This window comes from Nesoenas mayeri, assembly GCF_963082525.1.
Source record: "Nesoenas mayeri genome assembly, chromosome: 17".
NCBI lineage: Eukaryota > Metazoa > Chordata > Aves > Columbiformes > Columbidae > Nesoenas > Nesoenas mayeri.
This window is the reverse complement of record NC_137565.1, coordinates 12014136-12030286: the sequence shown is the minus strand read 5'-3', so window position 1 is coordinate 12030286 and position 16151 is coordinate 12014136. Positions and strand designations below refer to the sequence as shown.

Genomic DNA, 16151 nt, shown 5'->3' with positions numbered 1-16151 from the left:
TTCAAAGATGGCAGTCTCATCACCAGTGTGACTTAACCAATGGGCCTCACAAACATCTAAAACCAAATCTTTTACTTAAGTGTTTATTTTCCCCCTTGGTAAAAGTACCCATCCCTTCACAAAATTACTATCTTACTTTAAAACTCAGCCAATCTTTTATCTTTACTAGGAATAAATAAACTTACTAATGTGGCCAGTCCTATATCTTAATAAAATGAAAATGTAAGTTTACAAGAAACCTGTAGATTATCAGTGCTAAAAGAAATTAAAAATAACTGTCTAGTATGGACATAATGTGTGAAATTTTAGTATTTTTTATGTTAAAATTAGATGCGGTGAATTTCTTTATGCCAGCGAACTCGCTTTATTTATTTCTTTATTCATTCATTCCCCTTCTTAAATGTTCAGTCTGTGGAAGTAAAAGGTTTTGGTTTAAAACCAAAATCATGACGAGTTCTTATTTATAAACACTTGAGCACAAAAAGTAATTCCTGGATGAATTAAATAACACTTAAGAAATTAATGCAACCTTATAAAAAGTAGACTCTGAGATTACTGGAAACTTGTGAAATGAGGCTGTTTGTCTGCAGTATATTGCAAGAACTTGCAGTACCAACCTGCATAAATCATGGACAAAGAACTTCTGAAATTCTTGGAGTTTTAGTAATCCTTAATTAAATCACTGACGTGAGTAGAATTTGTTCAAGAGCAACTCAAGAACTAGGGGAAACAGAATTATTTTCTTTGGAGCTTTTTGACATGTAGAATAGTTAAAGACCATTTGCTTGTATTATATTCATAACTCAGGTCTCATATCATTCTCCCCCACCCTGTCCTTTCCATTAGTGGCTGTTGTACCCAAGGCATCATTAGTGGCAGGATGGATAACTGATGCTGCAGTGTATTTATGAAGAACCGCATTATTTTAAGGATGTGGGGTTTAGCCTTTGTTGGTTAATATGTGTTGCTTGACATATTTACAAGTGTCAGATTGTGTTCTCCGTTTATAAGACTTGTTGCCAAAAGGAAGGGGAGTTACATGGTCCAAAGTAGCTCCTGGTTCTGGATCGCCAGGCTGTACCAAGCCGCGTCTGGCCTGTGGCAATTTGGCAACTTTGGTGCTTTGCCCCTTACAGTTTGGGGCTATTAGAGCATCTTTGTGCTGCTTTGATTCTCCTACATGAAATGAAGGATCAAAATTCGGAAAACGGCAAGAATAACACTCGCTTGAATTAGACACAAGACAATCGTTACTTGTACTGCCAAAGCCAGAATTTGTGCGAGTGAATAACTGTGATGTCTAACTCAAATCCGCGGAAAAAGATGTTTTACCTAGCAATGAGTTCTCTTTGGTATGAAATGTCGAACACCGCTGCTTTTGGACACCGGCAAAACTTGGCTGAACTCCAGTTCTGCTGCTGGTGTGAGAACCAAACTCTCCATACCCGGCGCTGCGAGAGCCCTGTCTGAATCCAGGTAAATATTCTTTTCATCAACTAGAGGTACTTGAAAGTACAGCGAAGCGGACGTACCTAAAGACAAAATAAACCCAAGCGACTGCCTGACATTCTTGCTTGGCTTTACCCTCCTGACATCTTTGTTTCTTCCTCCATGTTTAGTTTGAAGCATAAGCAACACCTGCTGGTGAAAACAAAGTCTCGGAAACTGCTGAGCCATCCTCCTGGAAGAACAGGTTTGATCATCGCTGTGAGTTGTTCTGGAATAAAAGCAGCTCAGGTTTGATCATCGCTGTGAGTTGTTCTAGAAAAAAAGCAGCTCGCCCGTTGCTGTTTGGACTCATTCTGTGAGGGCCGGTAACTGGCGCCTTCCCAGGGCGCTTATCAGCTCTGCAGGGCGAAGGCTGAGAGCGACCCCGCTGATTCCGCAGCCGAGTGACGCTCTCGCAGCTTTGCAACTTAATACATTGGCAGAATTAATTTAATAGTCCCTGTGTCTTGCTACGACGGAAAAACAGGCGTTTTGTTGAAGTAGAAAAGCCAACGTTATTTCTTGTGTTCATTGATCAATTTTTGAAATGAAGTAAAAGAAAACAAGGTATAAAACTTGAATACCCTGAGCTGGGAAACACGTTCCACCACATACCTTTCAGGATAATTATGCATGAGCAAGTGTCATTTGTACTTGTATGTGATATCTGTAAGTGGGACAATTTCTGGTTTAAGTAACACTATTGTCAGAAGGGAGCAAGGGAGCTTTCCTAGTTTGGGACTGTGAAGTGAATGATTAGACTGTCGTGATTTCTCTTGGCTATGATCACTGGATATATTATAAAGTCAAGTAACTGGCAAACTACTTAAAAAGGTGCTGTCTTTTTTTTCAGATTCAAACCAGAACGACCTTTGCAATGCAGGGATGCGGTCAAAATGTTTGACCAGTCGCCTGTCGCAAATGCGAGCAACTCTTCAGCTTCAGAACACTGACCCATTACAGGTAATTTACTACAAGATCTCTAATTTAAAGAGTAGTTTGCACTCATTAGAATCCTGAAAAATGACCAGGGCAGCACAGTGTGAGTATATTAACATTTATCCCCATGCAAATGGGTCTGAATCTGTGTTAGACCCCACATTTTCACGAGAAAATCAAACATAATAAGTTGTCTCTACTTGAGAGATCCAGAAGAGGAACGCTGACAACTGGAAATACCATTTGGAGGGTAAGCAGCATATGGAATAAAGATGAATTCTGCAGTGTCTAATTCTGCACAGTATCGTTAGCTTTCATGTGTAATAATGTGATTCTCAGTTTCAAAATATTTCTATAATAAGAAAATATTTTTTTCATGATAAAGAATGTTCTTTTTTCTCAGAAATCAAGTGGATGCTTCACTAAAAGGTTTGTTGTACCCAAGGCATCATTAGTGGCAGGATGGATAACTGATGCTGCAGTGTATTTATAAAGAACCGCATTATTTTAAGGATGTGGGGTTTAGCCTTTGTTGGTTAATATGTGTTGCTTGACATATTTACAAGTGTCAGATTGTGTTCTCCGTTTATAAGACTTGTTGCCAAAAGGAAGGGGAGTTATATGGTCCAAAGTAGCTCCTTGTTCTGGATCACCAGGCTGTACCAAGCCACGTCTGGCCTATGGCAATTTGGCAGCTTTGGTGCTTTGCCCCTTATAGTTTGGGGCTATTAGAGCATCTTTGTGCTGCTTTGATTCTCCTACATGAAATGAAGGATCAAAGTCTCTCCTTAGGGTGAGTCTCGGCTTTATTTGGCCAACTAATAGGAGTAAAAAAATGCATATATTGCACTTGTAACTGAATGCGAATATTTAATATGTGCGTTTGAAAACATTTTGCCTCTCACTAATACAGGCCCAGTCTTTGCAAGACAGAATTGCTGTTTGGTGTGACACGGTGAATGGGATTTGTCAGACGAAGAACACACGTGGTAAGAACACTGGTCTTGGTGGAAAATTTCCTTTGGCCTAAATTCTACCGATTGCTCTGCGTACGTAATGTAGCTCAATGGCTGTGATGCTTGTTTGTGTTAGAGATTTGTTACCATGAGGTAAGTCCAAACAAACGCCATTCAGTCATTGGAACAGATGCTAATCTTAATTTAGTACGAAGAAAAGTAAATTGCAAAAAAGATGCCTAAATAAGATTAAAATCATGATAAGGAGAGCTGCCATTGAGCACAGAGAGAGGACTTTTTCCACTGAATCAGAGCACTGAAAATGTGCTATGTTTCTGTATTAAAGCTTACGCTGAATTGCTGAATAATTGACATCTTTTAAGCAGCAATATTTGCTTTATATCAGCTGTGGAACGCTCCTGTCAGTGAAACTCAGGCAGGTGAGCTTCAACCTGCAGCAGCACATCAGGCTCCCCCTGGTTACAATCAAAGGGTCATTACAAACAGTGGAAAAGAAGGTATTTGTTATGAATTGCATGTTAATTTTAAACAAAATATTTAATATTTATTATTTTGTGTCTAATCTTTCTTCTTCTCCAGACTACGACTATTACAGGAATAAATTCCATTTGTTTATTTAACTATTAGGTATTTCTGAGTTCCTTTTAAATATATATATATATGTATATAACTTTACACCGTGTCTTAGAAGCTGTTTCTAATTAAACGAACGTGGGACTATCACGGATTTTAGCGCAGCCGACTTTGGCGTCCCCTGCAGAACTTGGGGCTGAACTTGACTTTGCAGGGGCGCCCCCGGGGGGGCCGCGCTCGTTCGGAACCCGCGTCGCGTTCGTGTCGCCGCCGCTTTTCAGCCGCTTTGAAAATTTGCAGGTGCTGCGGAAGAAACCCGCGGCGGCTCAACGGGTGGGAGCGGCGGGGCCGGGCAGGGGAGAACAGACACCCCACGGCTGCCGCCCCGAACAACTCACTTTAATTAACGCTCGGCGGCGGGAGCGCCGGAGCTCGTCCCGTCCCGAGGGGCGGGCGGCAGGACCCGGGGGCGGCGCAGCCCCGCTCCCGCGCGCCCCCAGCGGCCCGGCGGGCGCCGCCGCGGCGGAGGGAGGGGCCCGAGGGAGGGGGGAGCCCCAGCGATAGGCCCCCGCCCCTCTGCCGCGTGTCACGTGGGGCGGCGGCGGCCAATGGCGAGGCGAGCTGCGGCTGGCGGCCGCCATTGCTGTCAGAGTGGAGAGAGGCAGAGGCGAGTGTGTGAGGAGGAGCGGGTGAGCGGGGCCGCTGGGCGGGCAGCGCCAGGCGGAGGGGGGCGAGGACGGGCAGGGACAGCGCTCCCGCTCTGCGCCGGGGCTGCCCCCCGCCGCCCGTAGCACCGGGAGCCCCGCACGGAGCGTAAACAAGGCGGCGGCAGCGGCGGCAGCAACAGCAGGAGGAGGAAAACACCATCCACCCACAGCCAGCGGCGGCAGCAGCGAGGGGCGGCCGGGCGGGGAGGGGAGGGGACACGGCCTCCGCCGGCACGCGAGACAGCGCCCCCCGCCCGCCGCCGCCGCCACTGCCCGGGGCCGGGGCCGGGACTGGGACCCTCCCCCGCCCCGCCCGGCCCGTGTCCCGCAGGGGCCGCGGCAGGAGAGCCAGCCCGCTCCTTCCCCTCCGCCGTTCGCCGCAACGTGTGCCCTGGCCGGGGGGGGGGCCAGACCTGGACGCGGAAGGAGGGCCCCGGGCCCCCCCCCCTTCTTCTTCTGCTCTTCGCCCCGGCGGCGCTGAGGCGGCCTGGAGGACCGGAGGAGGAGGCTTCCCCCCGCCCCGCTGCCTTGCTGAGGGGCCGGCCCCGAGCCGCGCCCCGCCGGACGGAGCCCCTGCGGCCTGAGGATTCCCCGGCCGGCGGCGGGTAGAGAGACTCGCGGCCGGGCCGCTCCGGCCCCCCGCCCGCCGCGCGCCCCCTGCCGGCCGAGCTGCCCCGGGCCGCCCGCGGCTGCCGCCCCGAGGAGTCCCCGCCGCCGCCCCCCCCCGCCGGGCCCGTCTCCCCAGACATGCCCCGCTCTGGCGGCCGGGCTCGCCGAGGATCATGACCGCAGCGGCCAACTGGGTGGCGAACGGGGCCAGCCTGGAGGATTGCCACTCCAACCTCTTCTCGCTGGTGAGTGCCCGGGGCGGGGAAGGAGGGGGGCGGTGGGGTTTAAACGTCCGCTCCGGTGCGCAGCGAGTTTGCCGGCCCGGTGCAGCTGCCGGGGGCTTTATAGTCGGGGCCCGCGGGGCTGCTCCTGCACTGGCCCCACCCCCGGCCCGGCTCCCCGTGTTTATTTTGCTCTTGAACGTGGTTTGCTGCCGGTGTGTGCGCTGCTCCTCCGAGCGGAGTTGGGTGTCCCCTGCATGTGCGACCATCTTCGCCGGTAAAGACGCTTTTCCTCCCCTGGCACCCAGTGCCCTCGGTGCTTTGTGCTCTGCCGAACTGGGAGTTTTTCCCCCTCTCCTTTCACAATGACAAACGCCATTTCAGCAGCAGCGAACGGTCATGTAGTGCGATTGTCTGCGGGACTTAACGCTCTGGGCTCCTGCGGTTACATGTCAGCTGTGGTTACAGCGGCGTCTCCTCTTGGCATTGATCGTGCTTGGGGCAAGAGGTAAAACAAAAAACAACCCCAAACCTTTGCATTTTTTCTTCTTTGAAGAAAAACAGTAGCTGGAAAAGTACTGTGTTGGGTAGCTCGATTGCATAGGTGCTGTCTGCCCATCTAGCTGGTAATTGACAACTTCCTACTCATATTACATGGTTTAATGTTGCAGAAATTATGGTATCAGTTTTGGCTAGCTGCAGACTTGTAATTTCAATTTAAAACAAGAAAACAATTTGTTTCTGTGTAAGGGCAAAGTCATTTGGAAATACATTGTTCCTGTATCTGTCAGGTGAAATAAAACAATGATTTCTTCTGGCTGGGCAGCAGCTGAGTGAGTGAGAGGACGGTTTGATCGGCTTCTAGTGCTGTCAGGGGGCATGTCGGAGGGAAGGAGGAACTTTTTAATGCATAGCATGGTATAGTTAAAACAAAAACTTGTAATGCAACTGCAGGCATCACATGTATGAAAGATTTATGGTGGACACCCCTCCCTACATCAGAGCTCTGATAGAATTTGAGGTGGATACAAATGTTGTTCTTTTGCTGATAGAAAGAATGAAATTGCTGTTAGCTATTTTGCAGGAATTAAGGGGAAAAATTAATTATAAATGCAAATGATCAAGCTCTTTGTTTTATGTTTTTTTATTGCTGTATGTTTGTTATTTTGCCTCTGTGGGGTTTTTTTAGTGTGTGAATGTTTGGTTTTCTTTTTGCTCACACCTATTAAGAATCCGGCACAAGAGCCGGAGTCAGTTATGCTGCTGGGAAACTTGCCCAGAGACTCCTCTGTGAGAATAAATGCAATTCTTACTTCAGCTTTTTATTGAGCAGTTGATTTGTAGAAGTTTGTATCTATGCTTCTGCTTGATAACGTTTTCTGATATTTATAGATTTGTAGCAGTGCTGTATGTATTGAGATGCATTGCTTGTTATGGTGGTTTTGAATAAGCTACTGTTACCCACTGAAAAAAATAGAACAGTAAACACGAGGGAGACAGTTGTAGCTGATTTTAAGAGCAAGGTGCTGGATGGTTGGTCCTTTCCAGGCAGAGAGAGGGCTGTGAGGTCCCTGTTTATTAATGGAGAATTGAGTAGCGTGTTTTTGAGACACGTAACTTTTCACATAGTTGCAGTCTGCAGGTCTGTCACTGCTAAAAGGAATTGTTGGCGTGCAATTAGCATAAGTCATAAAACAAAGTTATTTCATAGTTATTGTGGTTTGATCTCTCTTACCTCCCTCCTTACTAGACTAGGGAAATGTTAAATTAAATGGGTGGGTAATATCATTGAAATAAGTTTAGCAAAATTCTCTTGCAGGTGGGTTTAATAATGAGTTTAGTGTGCAGCCCTGTAATTTTGTGGGAGATATCCATATCTGTAATGTGGTACTACATATGAAACTGTAACGTTTTTATTGTTTTCTGGCTCTACTTGCAAAAAAAAAAATCCAATAAAGCTATATTGTTTAATATAGCTTATATACAAAGACACAGTAACCATTGGTGGTTTATTTTAAATTACATTAGTATTTGGTAGGATTTATGTAGCACCGAAAGATCTTGAGAAAGGAAATACTGACTGGAAGTACGTGGCCAACACCACTGACCCTTTAACCTCCAATTGTCATATTCACTTCAGAATTTAGGGAGTGTTAAAGCTACAGTAGTCTGATTACTAATTAGAGAAACTTTTGCTAATTGTTTACTTTTTCAGTGCAACAGAACAAAAACATACATAAGCTAAATCAACTGTTGATGGAAATTAATTCATTCTTTAGGAGTGAGGTGGATCACAAATCTTGTTTTAAAACTGATTCCACTATTAGAAGTTGACAATTAAATTCTTTTATCGCAGGCTTTGTTTTGGGTGTGAATCAAAAAGAAACACTCTTGACTGGAGAATTACAGTTCTGAAATAGTCTGCTGTGATTCTGTTTGTTGTTGTTAAACTAATATTCCTTGCCACAAACATTTGTTTGGCTTTAGGAAGGAATGCTGCCTCCCCACCCAGAGCTCTGCGCTGAGTCTGCCTGCTCGCTGGGCTGGGTTTGGCTCAGCAGCTCAGGACTTCCAGCTTATTTTTCTGCCGACTGCAGCCAGCCTTCGCAGAGGGGTTGGGTACCACTGTTTCTTCTGAGTCTTTTCACAGAAAATATTTTCTAAAAGCTTTTTAGTAACTGATTGAGACCACACCTGGAATCTTGTGTCCAGTTGTGGCCCCTCAGCTCCAGCAGGACAGGGAACTGCTGGAGAGAGTCCAGCGCAGCCACCAAGATGCTGCAGGGAGTGGAGCATCTCCCGTGTGAGGAAAGGCTGAGGGAGCTGGGGCTCTGGAGCTGGACAAGAGGACACTGAGGGGGGACTCATTCCTGGGGATCAATATGGAAAGGGAGAGTGTCAGGAGGATGGAGCCAGGCTCTTCTGGTGACAACCAGTGACAGGACCAGGGGCAATGGGTGCAAACTGGAACACAGGAGGTTCCACTTAAATATGAGAAGAAACTTCTCCATGGTGAGGGTGTCAGAGCCTGGCCCAGGCTGCCCAGGGGGTTGTGGAGTCTCCTTCTGTGCAGACATTCCAACCCGCCTGGACACCTTCCTGTGGAACCTCATCTGGGTGTTCCTGCTCCATGGGGGGATTGCACTGGATGAGCTTTCCGGGTCCCTTCCAACCCCTCACATTCTGGGATTCTCTGTTAGCAGAATGTATAGAGATCCTTAGTGTTCTTGGCTCAAAATATTTCACGTGAGGGTAAGGCACAGGCTTAATTAAGGTTTTCAAGTTCTCTTTGAAGATCCAGATGCTGAGTGTGATCCTGCATAGCTGAGTTTCACACAGTGTCCCCCTACACTCGGTGACACAGAGGGCTACTCTCTTTATTGTGTTTTTTTCTATATTAAAGCAAGAACCCAGTGCCCTTCTATAAAATGAGTTAATGTTTGTAACCTCTGTCAGGCAAAGAAAACCCCAAAACAACCTATGTGAACAAGTCTAGAATTTTACTCTAAATATAAAGCATTTCTTAGTAAGACGGTATAAGTGCCAGTTTGCATACTTGTCATCAGAATACAGCTTGGATGTAAACTTGTTTATGCTGGTATACAAGCAGATTAATAGGTGTGCTTATTAAGAATAGACTTTCTGTCTGAAATGTCTATTGTTCTAGCACAGCAGTAGCAGAAATTATATTTATCCTAACTCTGTTTTTACAGTAGTCACAATGTCTGCTGCTGCTTCTGAAAAAGACTGTTTACCGAAGCAGTCTTTAGTAAGTGATTGTTAAGGGCCAGTTTATTTAAATACTAATTAAGAGTTGTCTAATAACTATTTAGAGACAAAACGTTCTGAGGTAATATACTTTGTATTAAAACTTCAGACCCAGCTGGCAAACAGTCTTCCTATGAATGACCGTTAATCATAACAGCAGTCTTACTGAAATTAATTGGATTTTTCCTGTGAGTAAGGGTTAATCATATGACGGTGAGGGCTTACATAAGGTACGAAGATGTTTCCCCAGCTCCCCGGTTTAGCTGCCATGGTGGATCAAAAGGCACAAATCGGTCTCTTGAAAATGGGGCTGAAGTTGTGTAAGGTTTCATATGCTGGAGCTGGAAAAAGAGAACAGCAAAGGGTGTCAGGAAGGATCTAAAATTTGGAGTAGCTTTCATGTGGTGAAAGATTAGATACCGTAGGAGTCTTCACCCTGGAAAGACGTGATTGTGTTCTTGGAAAATGAGACCTATTTATAGAGGACTTTAGAGAAGCTGGTACGGAAGATGTCATGAGTGCTGGTTGAAACGCGTTCTAACAGAACTCTGCTGCCAGAAAGGTCCGGTTAGTAGGAATTGTCTTTGTTCCAGTTCATGTTCAAAGGCAAATCTACAAACTGTAAAGGTCATTGCTGCCGTTGCTTTTTTCGGTTTGCCAACAGAACAGAAGGTGTTGGCCTCTGATCGGTGGGTTTGTTGCCATTTTTGTGATGGAACTGAAAGGAGTTGAGGAAATCCGAGATAGCATTTCAATTACTTTCTTAAAGGTTTTTTGTGGTGTCAGAAAGTGAAGAATACAGAGATTGCTGGTGAGGTGCTCTTGGGAGTTGCATAATTGTCGGCAAAGGACTTGATAGTAAATAGTTGATTGCCCAACCAAATCCTTAAGTAGTAGTAAATTAACCAGTAGTCATTCTTGCTGGTTGTACAATCGTAAATGCAGTGCTCCGAGCATAGGCTGGGATTTTGGGTGTGCGGGATGTTACATCACTACATGGTAGATATCTTCCTTGCTGAAAGTTTTATGTAGGTGTAAATTTACATATATATATTTAAGAAATGGAATTAACTTCTCAAGTTTTCAAAAAGTATTTGATTCTTTAGTTATCTTTATCTGAATTTCATTAGATAAGGAGATAGAAGCAGATAAATTCCATTAGAAAGCTTGCTCACTTCCTGCCAATAAAAGATTATCTTACGTTTTAAATCACTTCAGTGTAGACTTTTCTAATGTCCTGTCAGAGTATTCGACAGTTTAATGGGATCTACTAGGGTGAGAGTTTGAAGAAGATAGACCCAGATTTGCAAAGAGATTGGGATGAAGCGACATTCCTTTAGCTTGCCCAGCTTTGGGAGCGGAATTAATGAATCTGTGTTAGGTAACTAACCTTTTTGGAATGTTACACAAAGAAGATGGGGTGCTCAGGAGCCACATGTGCAGTTCAGGGCTGAGCGTGCTGAGGAACCCCGGGCTGCCCGCTGAGAAATAACAGAGGGAGGTTTTCTTGGAATCCTGACCTCCCTGCACTGGGCTGGGAGTCTGTTTGCAATGCCTGTTCTGATTTTGGTGCCAGCGTGAGTCCTTTGCTGAGCTGGCTATTGTGAATATCAACGTGATTAAGAAAATACTCAAATATTAGGCTGCCCTGTTAAAAACAAACCAAAAAAGCCAAACAAACACACACAAAAAACCAAACCGAAAACCAACCTAGGTAACTACATCTTAAGACTCATATTTTTTCCTTGCTGTAGTACTATTGGAAAATACATAGTTCTGGATTTTTCTACATAACGAGTGCAGTATTGGCATCGTAACCGCAGTTCTCCACACCCCCCAGGTTCATTTGATCCTGAAGTCTTTTTCCCCTTCTGCTTCTGAGAGCGCTTTTTCATGTGAAAGAATCTTTAATCCTGTAGGTAGACCTTTCTTCTATTATTTTCCTTCTTGACAATGCACTTCTGTTGAAAAAAAATCTAAAGAAACCGGAATTTTTGAATCTCAGTGGCAAAAAGATTGCGGCGCCTATGAGATAGACCTGCTGAATGTGTCCACTTGATTAACTGGTCACTTGAAGAATGAATTTTTATGGATTTTTTCTTTTTTTAAACTAAGTATTCATACCACACACTTGGTCAAAGTGCACGTGTGTGCAGATACACTTCTTTTAAATACCTGAACTATATCGGTGTTATACTTTCTAATACGTCGGACATCTGTGCCTGTTTGAAGCTTTCTTTTCGCTGGATGAGAACACTTAACCTGTTGTCTGCTTGTCCTCGATCCCTGTAGGGATTCTACCCACCCCAGTGTGCACATTTACACCCTTAGTTATGGCAGCGTCCTGCTGTCGGGGTTTCACTAGAACATCCCCGCTCACCTCAAGAATGCTGCGACACTTTCCAGTATACACCAGGATCATCAAATTATAAATTCATATATTTCTCTTTCTAAGTGTTGCTTTTAATTGTGGAAAATTACCACTCGATGCCCACTACTGTCCTACAGACGCTTTTCCCAAACTTGTTTGTGGGATCTTGCAGACACCCTAATAACACTAATGGGTGGTTGGGCTTTTCAGGCTGTTGTCTTGAAGGCTGACGAGTATAGTTGAAGTTCTTTGAAGTCTGTGTGTGTTCATTTACTGTTCTGTGGGTGGGTAGTGTACTTTTTGTGTAGAGTCTAGCGCAGTGGGATTTGCGGCTTGTTGGTGCCATAGTAACACAAATAATCTGAAAAAAAATCTGCTGTGACTAGAAGCAAGCTCATTTTAGCATTATCTTGCCAGTTTTAAAAGTGCATGAGTGTTTTTAACGGAAAATGCCAAATCAAGTCTGGAAGACGTGTTTTTATGGAGTATGTGTTTACATGGGGACATCCTTGTTCCTCAGACCAAGCTTTTATACCACTTCCATTTGAAGCCCTAAATATTAATTTAAAAATAGATCCTCCTTACCTGAGTTCCCGATGGTAGTTTGGAAGAGAAACTAGCTAATAAAAACGTTCTACTCTGACATCTCACATAAACCACTTTGATACTGTATAGTAACTTTCCAGATTGGGGGAGGGTTCTTTCCCTTTTACTTAGTGAGAAGGTGCCCGGTTTTCAGTATCTCACAGATGTGAAGGGTTTAGGATGTCTTTCCTTTGACTTGTGCTGTGAATTCTGATTAATTCTGAGAAATCCGGACTCTCACTTCCTACCTCAGTCTGTTAAATAATGTTATTTCTCATTGAGTCATGTCTGGCTTCATTCGCTTTCCTGAGCAGAATTGCGATAGTGGGTATGGAAATGTGACTTGAGCTTTTGGTGACATTCTCTCCTTTGTTCCTTTTTCAGGAAATTTTATTGTGTGTTGCTGTTGTATAAAGGTGCCCTTAGGCAATGTTTACATTTATGTGACTAATGCAGATGAACTCAAACATACACAAAGATCTTGTTCCTATAGTAAGGAATATGTTTAATCAGCTTATGAGCATCGACGGTCTTCTGGAGTTAATTTTTAGTGTATGACACGCTTATTTCTGCATCGCTTCTCATTAGGCACTTAGCTCTGCTTTCTTTACTTAGCCAGTGTTACAGTGCAGTGGACTAGTCTTGTTCATGGAAAGCATGCTAATTACACAATAATAGGTGTGGGATTTCCTCTCTTTCGTTTTTCTCCCTTCCCCTGCACTCTCTTCTATACGTTGGTGACCCCCAGATGGTTGATAAGCTCACACTTAAGCCTGGATCAGGGAACTGACCTAGTGAAAACTTGTCCCCTTCTCATTCCCTGGCCAGCTCTGGTACCCCTGGTCCCCTCTCGCCCCGGCAGGTTTGGCAGTGCCTTGTGTTGAGCGATCCAAGGGGCTGGGTGGCCACAACCCACATCTGAGAGAAGGGTATTTAAAGCTTCTTCAGTAAAACTTTATTTAATTCATCTTTTACTTTTCAAAGAACTATACTGCGGTCGGTGCCTTGTTGTTGCCTATTCTTATAGCTTCATATTTTCCCATAAAATACAGGATTTTGTGAGAAGAGAGGATTGAAAATAAAACCGAGAGGAAAACTGTTCTGTACCTACTGAGCAGGCACTGGTAACCCTCTGTTTTTGGTAATGATGGATTCATAGATGGCAGCTGTGAGAGATAAGATTCCAAATGTGTTATTTTGTTACAGTATCAACCCATGACATTTTTCTTATTGGAATCTCTGGTTACTCGGAAGTTTTCAAATCTAGTCCAGTGCATCTGCAATCTCTTGAGTGTCTGGTTTTTAGGAATCTCACTTCGTGTATGTCTAGACTGTTACTGAATTTATAAGTGGTTCTGGGTGACTTATAAAATTAATTCGAGGAACAGTTTGTAGTGACCATGTCAAGTATTTTTATAAAAGAAAATAATTTATTTGCTGACAGGTTAATTGGTTAAATTACTTTATTCTGAATTTACCGATTTCATTTTTAGCCCAGTGTTTCTGGTTATTTAATTTTGTATGTGTATTTTAATAAAATACTGAGCTGAGTTCTCTGTGAATTTCCATCATTTCCTTCTGGCAGGAGCTGCTGGATTCTTGTCTTTGCAGGAATGGCAGTAACAAAGCTGGCAAAATGAATCTACATGACCAGTCATGTAGTGGATTTATTTACTTCTTTCTGTATTGAGGAAGATTCCCATGAAAGAGTTCTCGAGGTGATGGTGTTTTAAAGGGCTGAGGGATTTTGGCAGACTGCCTAACAGCTTGAGTTTTATTTGATGTCCTCGGTCAAGACAACATTGCTGTTGAAGACCTGGGGCTGTGGTGTACAATGATGTGCTAGTGCTCAGCTCTTAAATACAGTTTTCTGTAAAAGGGAAGAAAAAGAACTTCATTCGTGAGCTCAGTCTGCCAAAATTTACTCTGCTCGGGTTGTTGCTTCCTCCAGCCCACCCCCTTCGTTTCTTTTTTTATATTTTTCTGCCCATATGTCAGATTACTTGCTTTGGGAAACATCTGATAGCCCATTGTATGACTCTGATGTTTGACATTTCCTTCCTCCTTGAGTTAAACAAGAAAATAATTCAAGTTGGGAGAAGAGAGACGATTCCTTCATTTACTCACAGATTTCTTTTGCTGGCGACACATCTTTTCTCATCTTATTTTTGTTTTTTGAATATTTGTGACTTGAAAACATCGCTTCAAGTAATGGTGAAATGTCAGCCCTTCGACTCGCAGCTTTATCACGTTACCCTTCTGCATCTCTGAACGGAGTCACAGCCTTTGCAGCGGAAGGGAGCGGGTGGGCCAGGCGCAGCTTTAGAAACATGCTGAGATTTGCTGGATCACTTAAGGGACTGGAGATTTGCTATCCAAAGCCGTTCACTGAAGTAGTAAGATCTTGATGGAACTCAAAGGTCTTCTCTCAAAAATACCTTTTTTGTACGTGGTTGGTTTTTTTATTGATAATGATTTTTTTAAGAGTTCATGGAGTGGATCCTGAATGACTGTTTTTGTTTTATTGATGGACACTTGGTACTGACTTGAGGCTGACAGATCTGAGAGCTGTTTTGAGGGCGATCATTAACGCTGCTCTCCATGTGCTGATAAAGGTTTCAAAGATGCTCGTGTGATTCCTGGCTCTTGGGGACCCAAAACTTCGGCTGCAAAAGAGCCTTCCCTGCCAGGCTCGGGGTATATTTGATTGAAAGGTTTCTTGAGCCAGGTATACATTTAATAAACAAGTTTTAAATTAGTACCCACGTTTTTATCCTGACATAAGAAGTTCAGTCATCTCGTTTCAGTTTGAGTCCACATTCTGCTTATTTAATTTAATACCTGCAAGACACAATGCGCAGCTGTTCTCTGGAGACCTTCATACTGTTCCTCTTTTAGACAGAACAGCCTTGAGTGCTTTTCGGTTGTATGAAACACACACTTTTGGAAATTTCTTGTAACTTTTCTGTTTTCTCTGCTTTTGTGTGTGGGGAAACAGCTGCAGTTAGTGAGGAAGGTGCAGACGTACATGTGAATTGTGATGGCCCGAGAATTCTGTGTCACCTTCTGTTTCTTTCCTAAGAATTCATAACATCCTGTTTTGTTTTCCCAGCCTGTTTTTGCAGTGGGCTCTAGGAAGATACTGTTTCTCCTCTGGCATGTCAGCGTGCGCTCGCTTTCCTTCCCTCTGCTGGGTTTTATTTCAGTCTTTTAGTATTTAACCCTGAAAATCCGCGAGGGTTGGGATACATATCAGAAATTTGGGCCTTTTGATCAGATTACTCCTTCTCTTGTCACTCAAAACTTCTTTGTTGGTAGCTTCTGCAGCTGCCAGAACTGCTGAAATTTGAGCATGAACATTGGAATTCTTTTCTGTGTTCCACTGGGAAAGCTGGTTCTTAGTTGCCACCTCGCATTCCTCTTGGGACCAGTCTGACTTTGGTTTCTTTGAAGCAATCTATTAATCTTCCTGGCTGCTTCCTCTCCCGCTTACACAGAATTGCACTGACATGTAGGAAAGGGGGAAAAAAGATCTAATTTCTGTCGGTACTGTTTACTTTTTAGGCGCAACAGCTCATACTTTATGGCTTTTAATAATGGTGTATGTAGACTCTATTGTACTTTGTTATTTTGGTTGTTGATACTATGATATCAGATATTCCTGACATTGAGATACTCCAATGTCCCCAGGTACACAAGTCCATTGGGAAGATACCAGATAATAGGATTTTGGTTCCAGCTAAACCCTTCACTGAGACTTAGCAAAGATAAAAGATGCCATACAAATGCCCCGCCACTGTCGCTTGTCACCAACACCTCTGGAGTAGCAGCAGTTAGATAGTCTGTTTGGGGTATGAAGGGAGAGGGCAGCGTGGTGCGGAGCCAGCGATGTGTCCGGCAGAAAGCTGCCACA

The 16151-nt window shown here is 44.1% G+C and overlaps 1 protein-coding gene across 1 annotated transcript in view; it reads left to right on the top strand.

The window, feature by feature from the left end:
* Positions 1-5421: 5421 nt before the first annotated feature.
* Positions 5422-16151, top strand: part of MED13L (mediator complex subunit 13L) — a 188498-nt gene continuing 177768 nt past the window's right edge. The window contains exon 1 of the mRNA XM_080355133.1: positions 5422-5538. Within this exon, the coding sequence (XP_080211259.1) occupies positions 5467-5538 (72 nt within the window). The 5' untranslated portion in view covers positions 5422-5466. The remainder of the gene's footprint in view (positions 5539-16151) is intronic.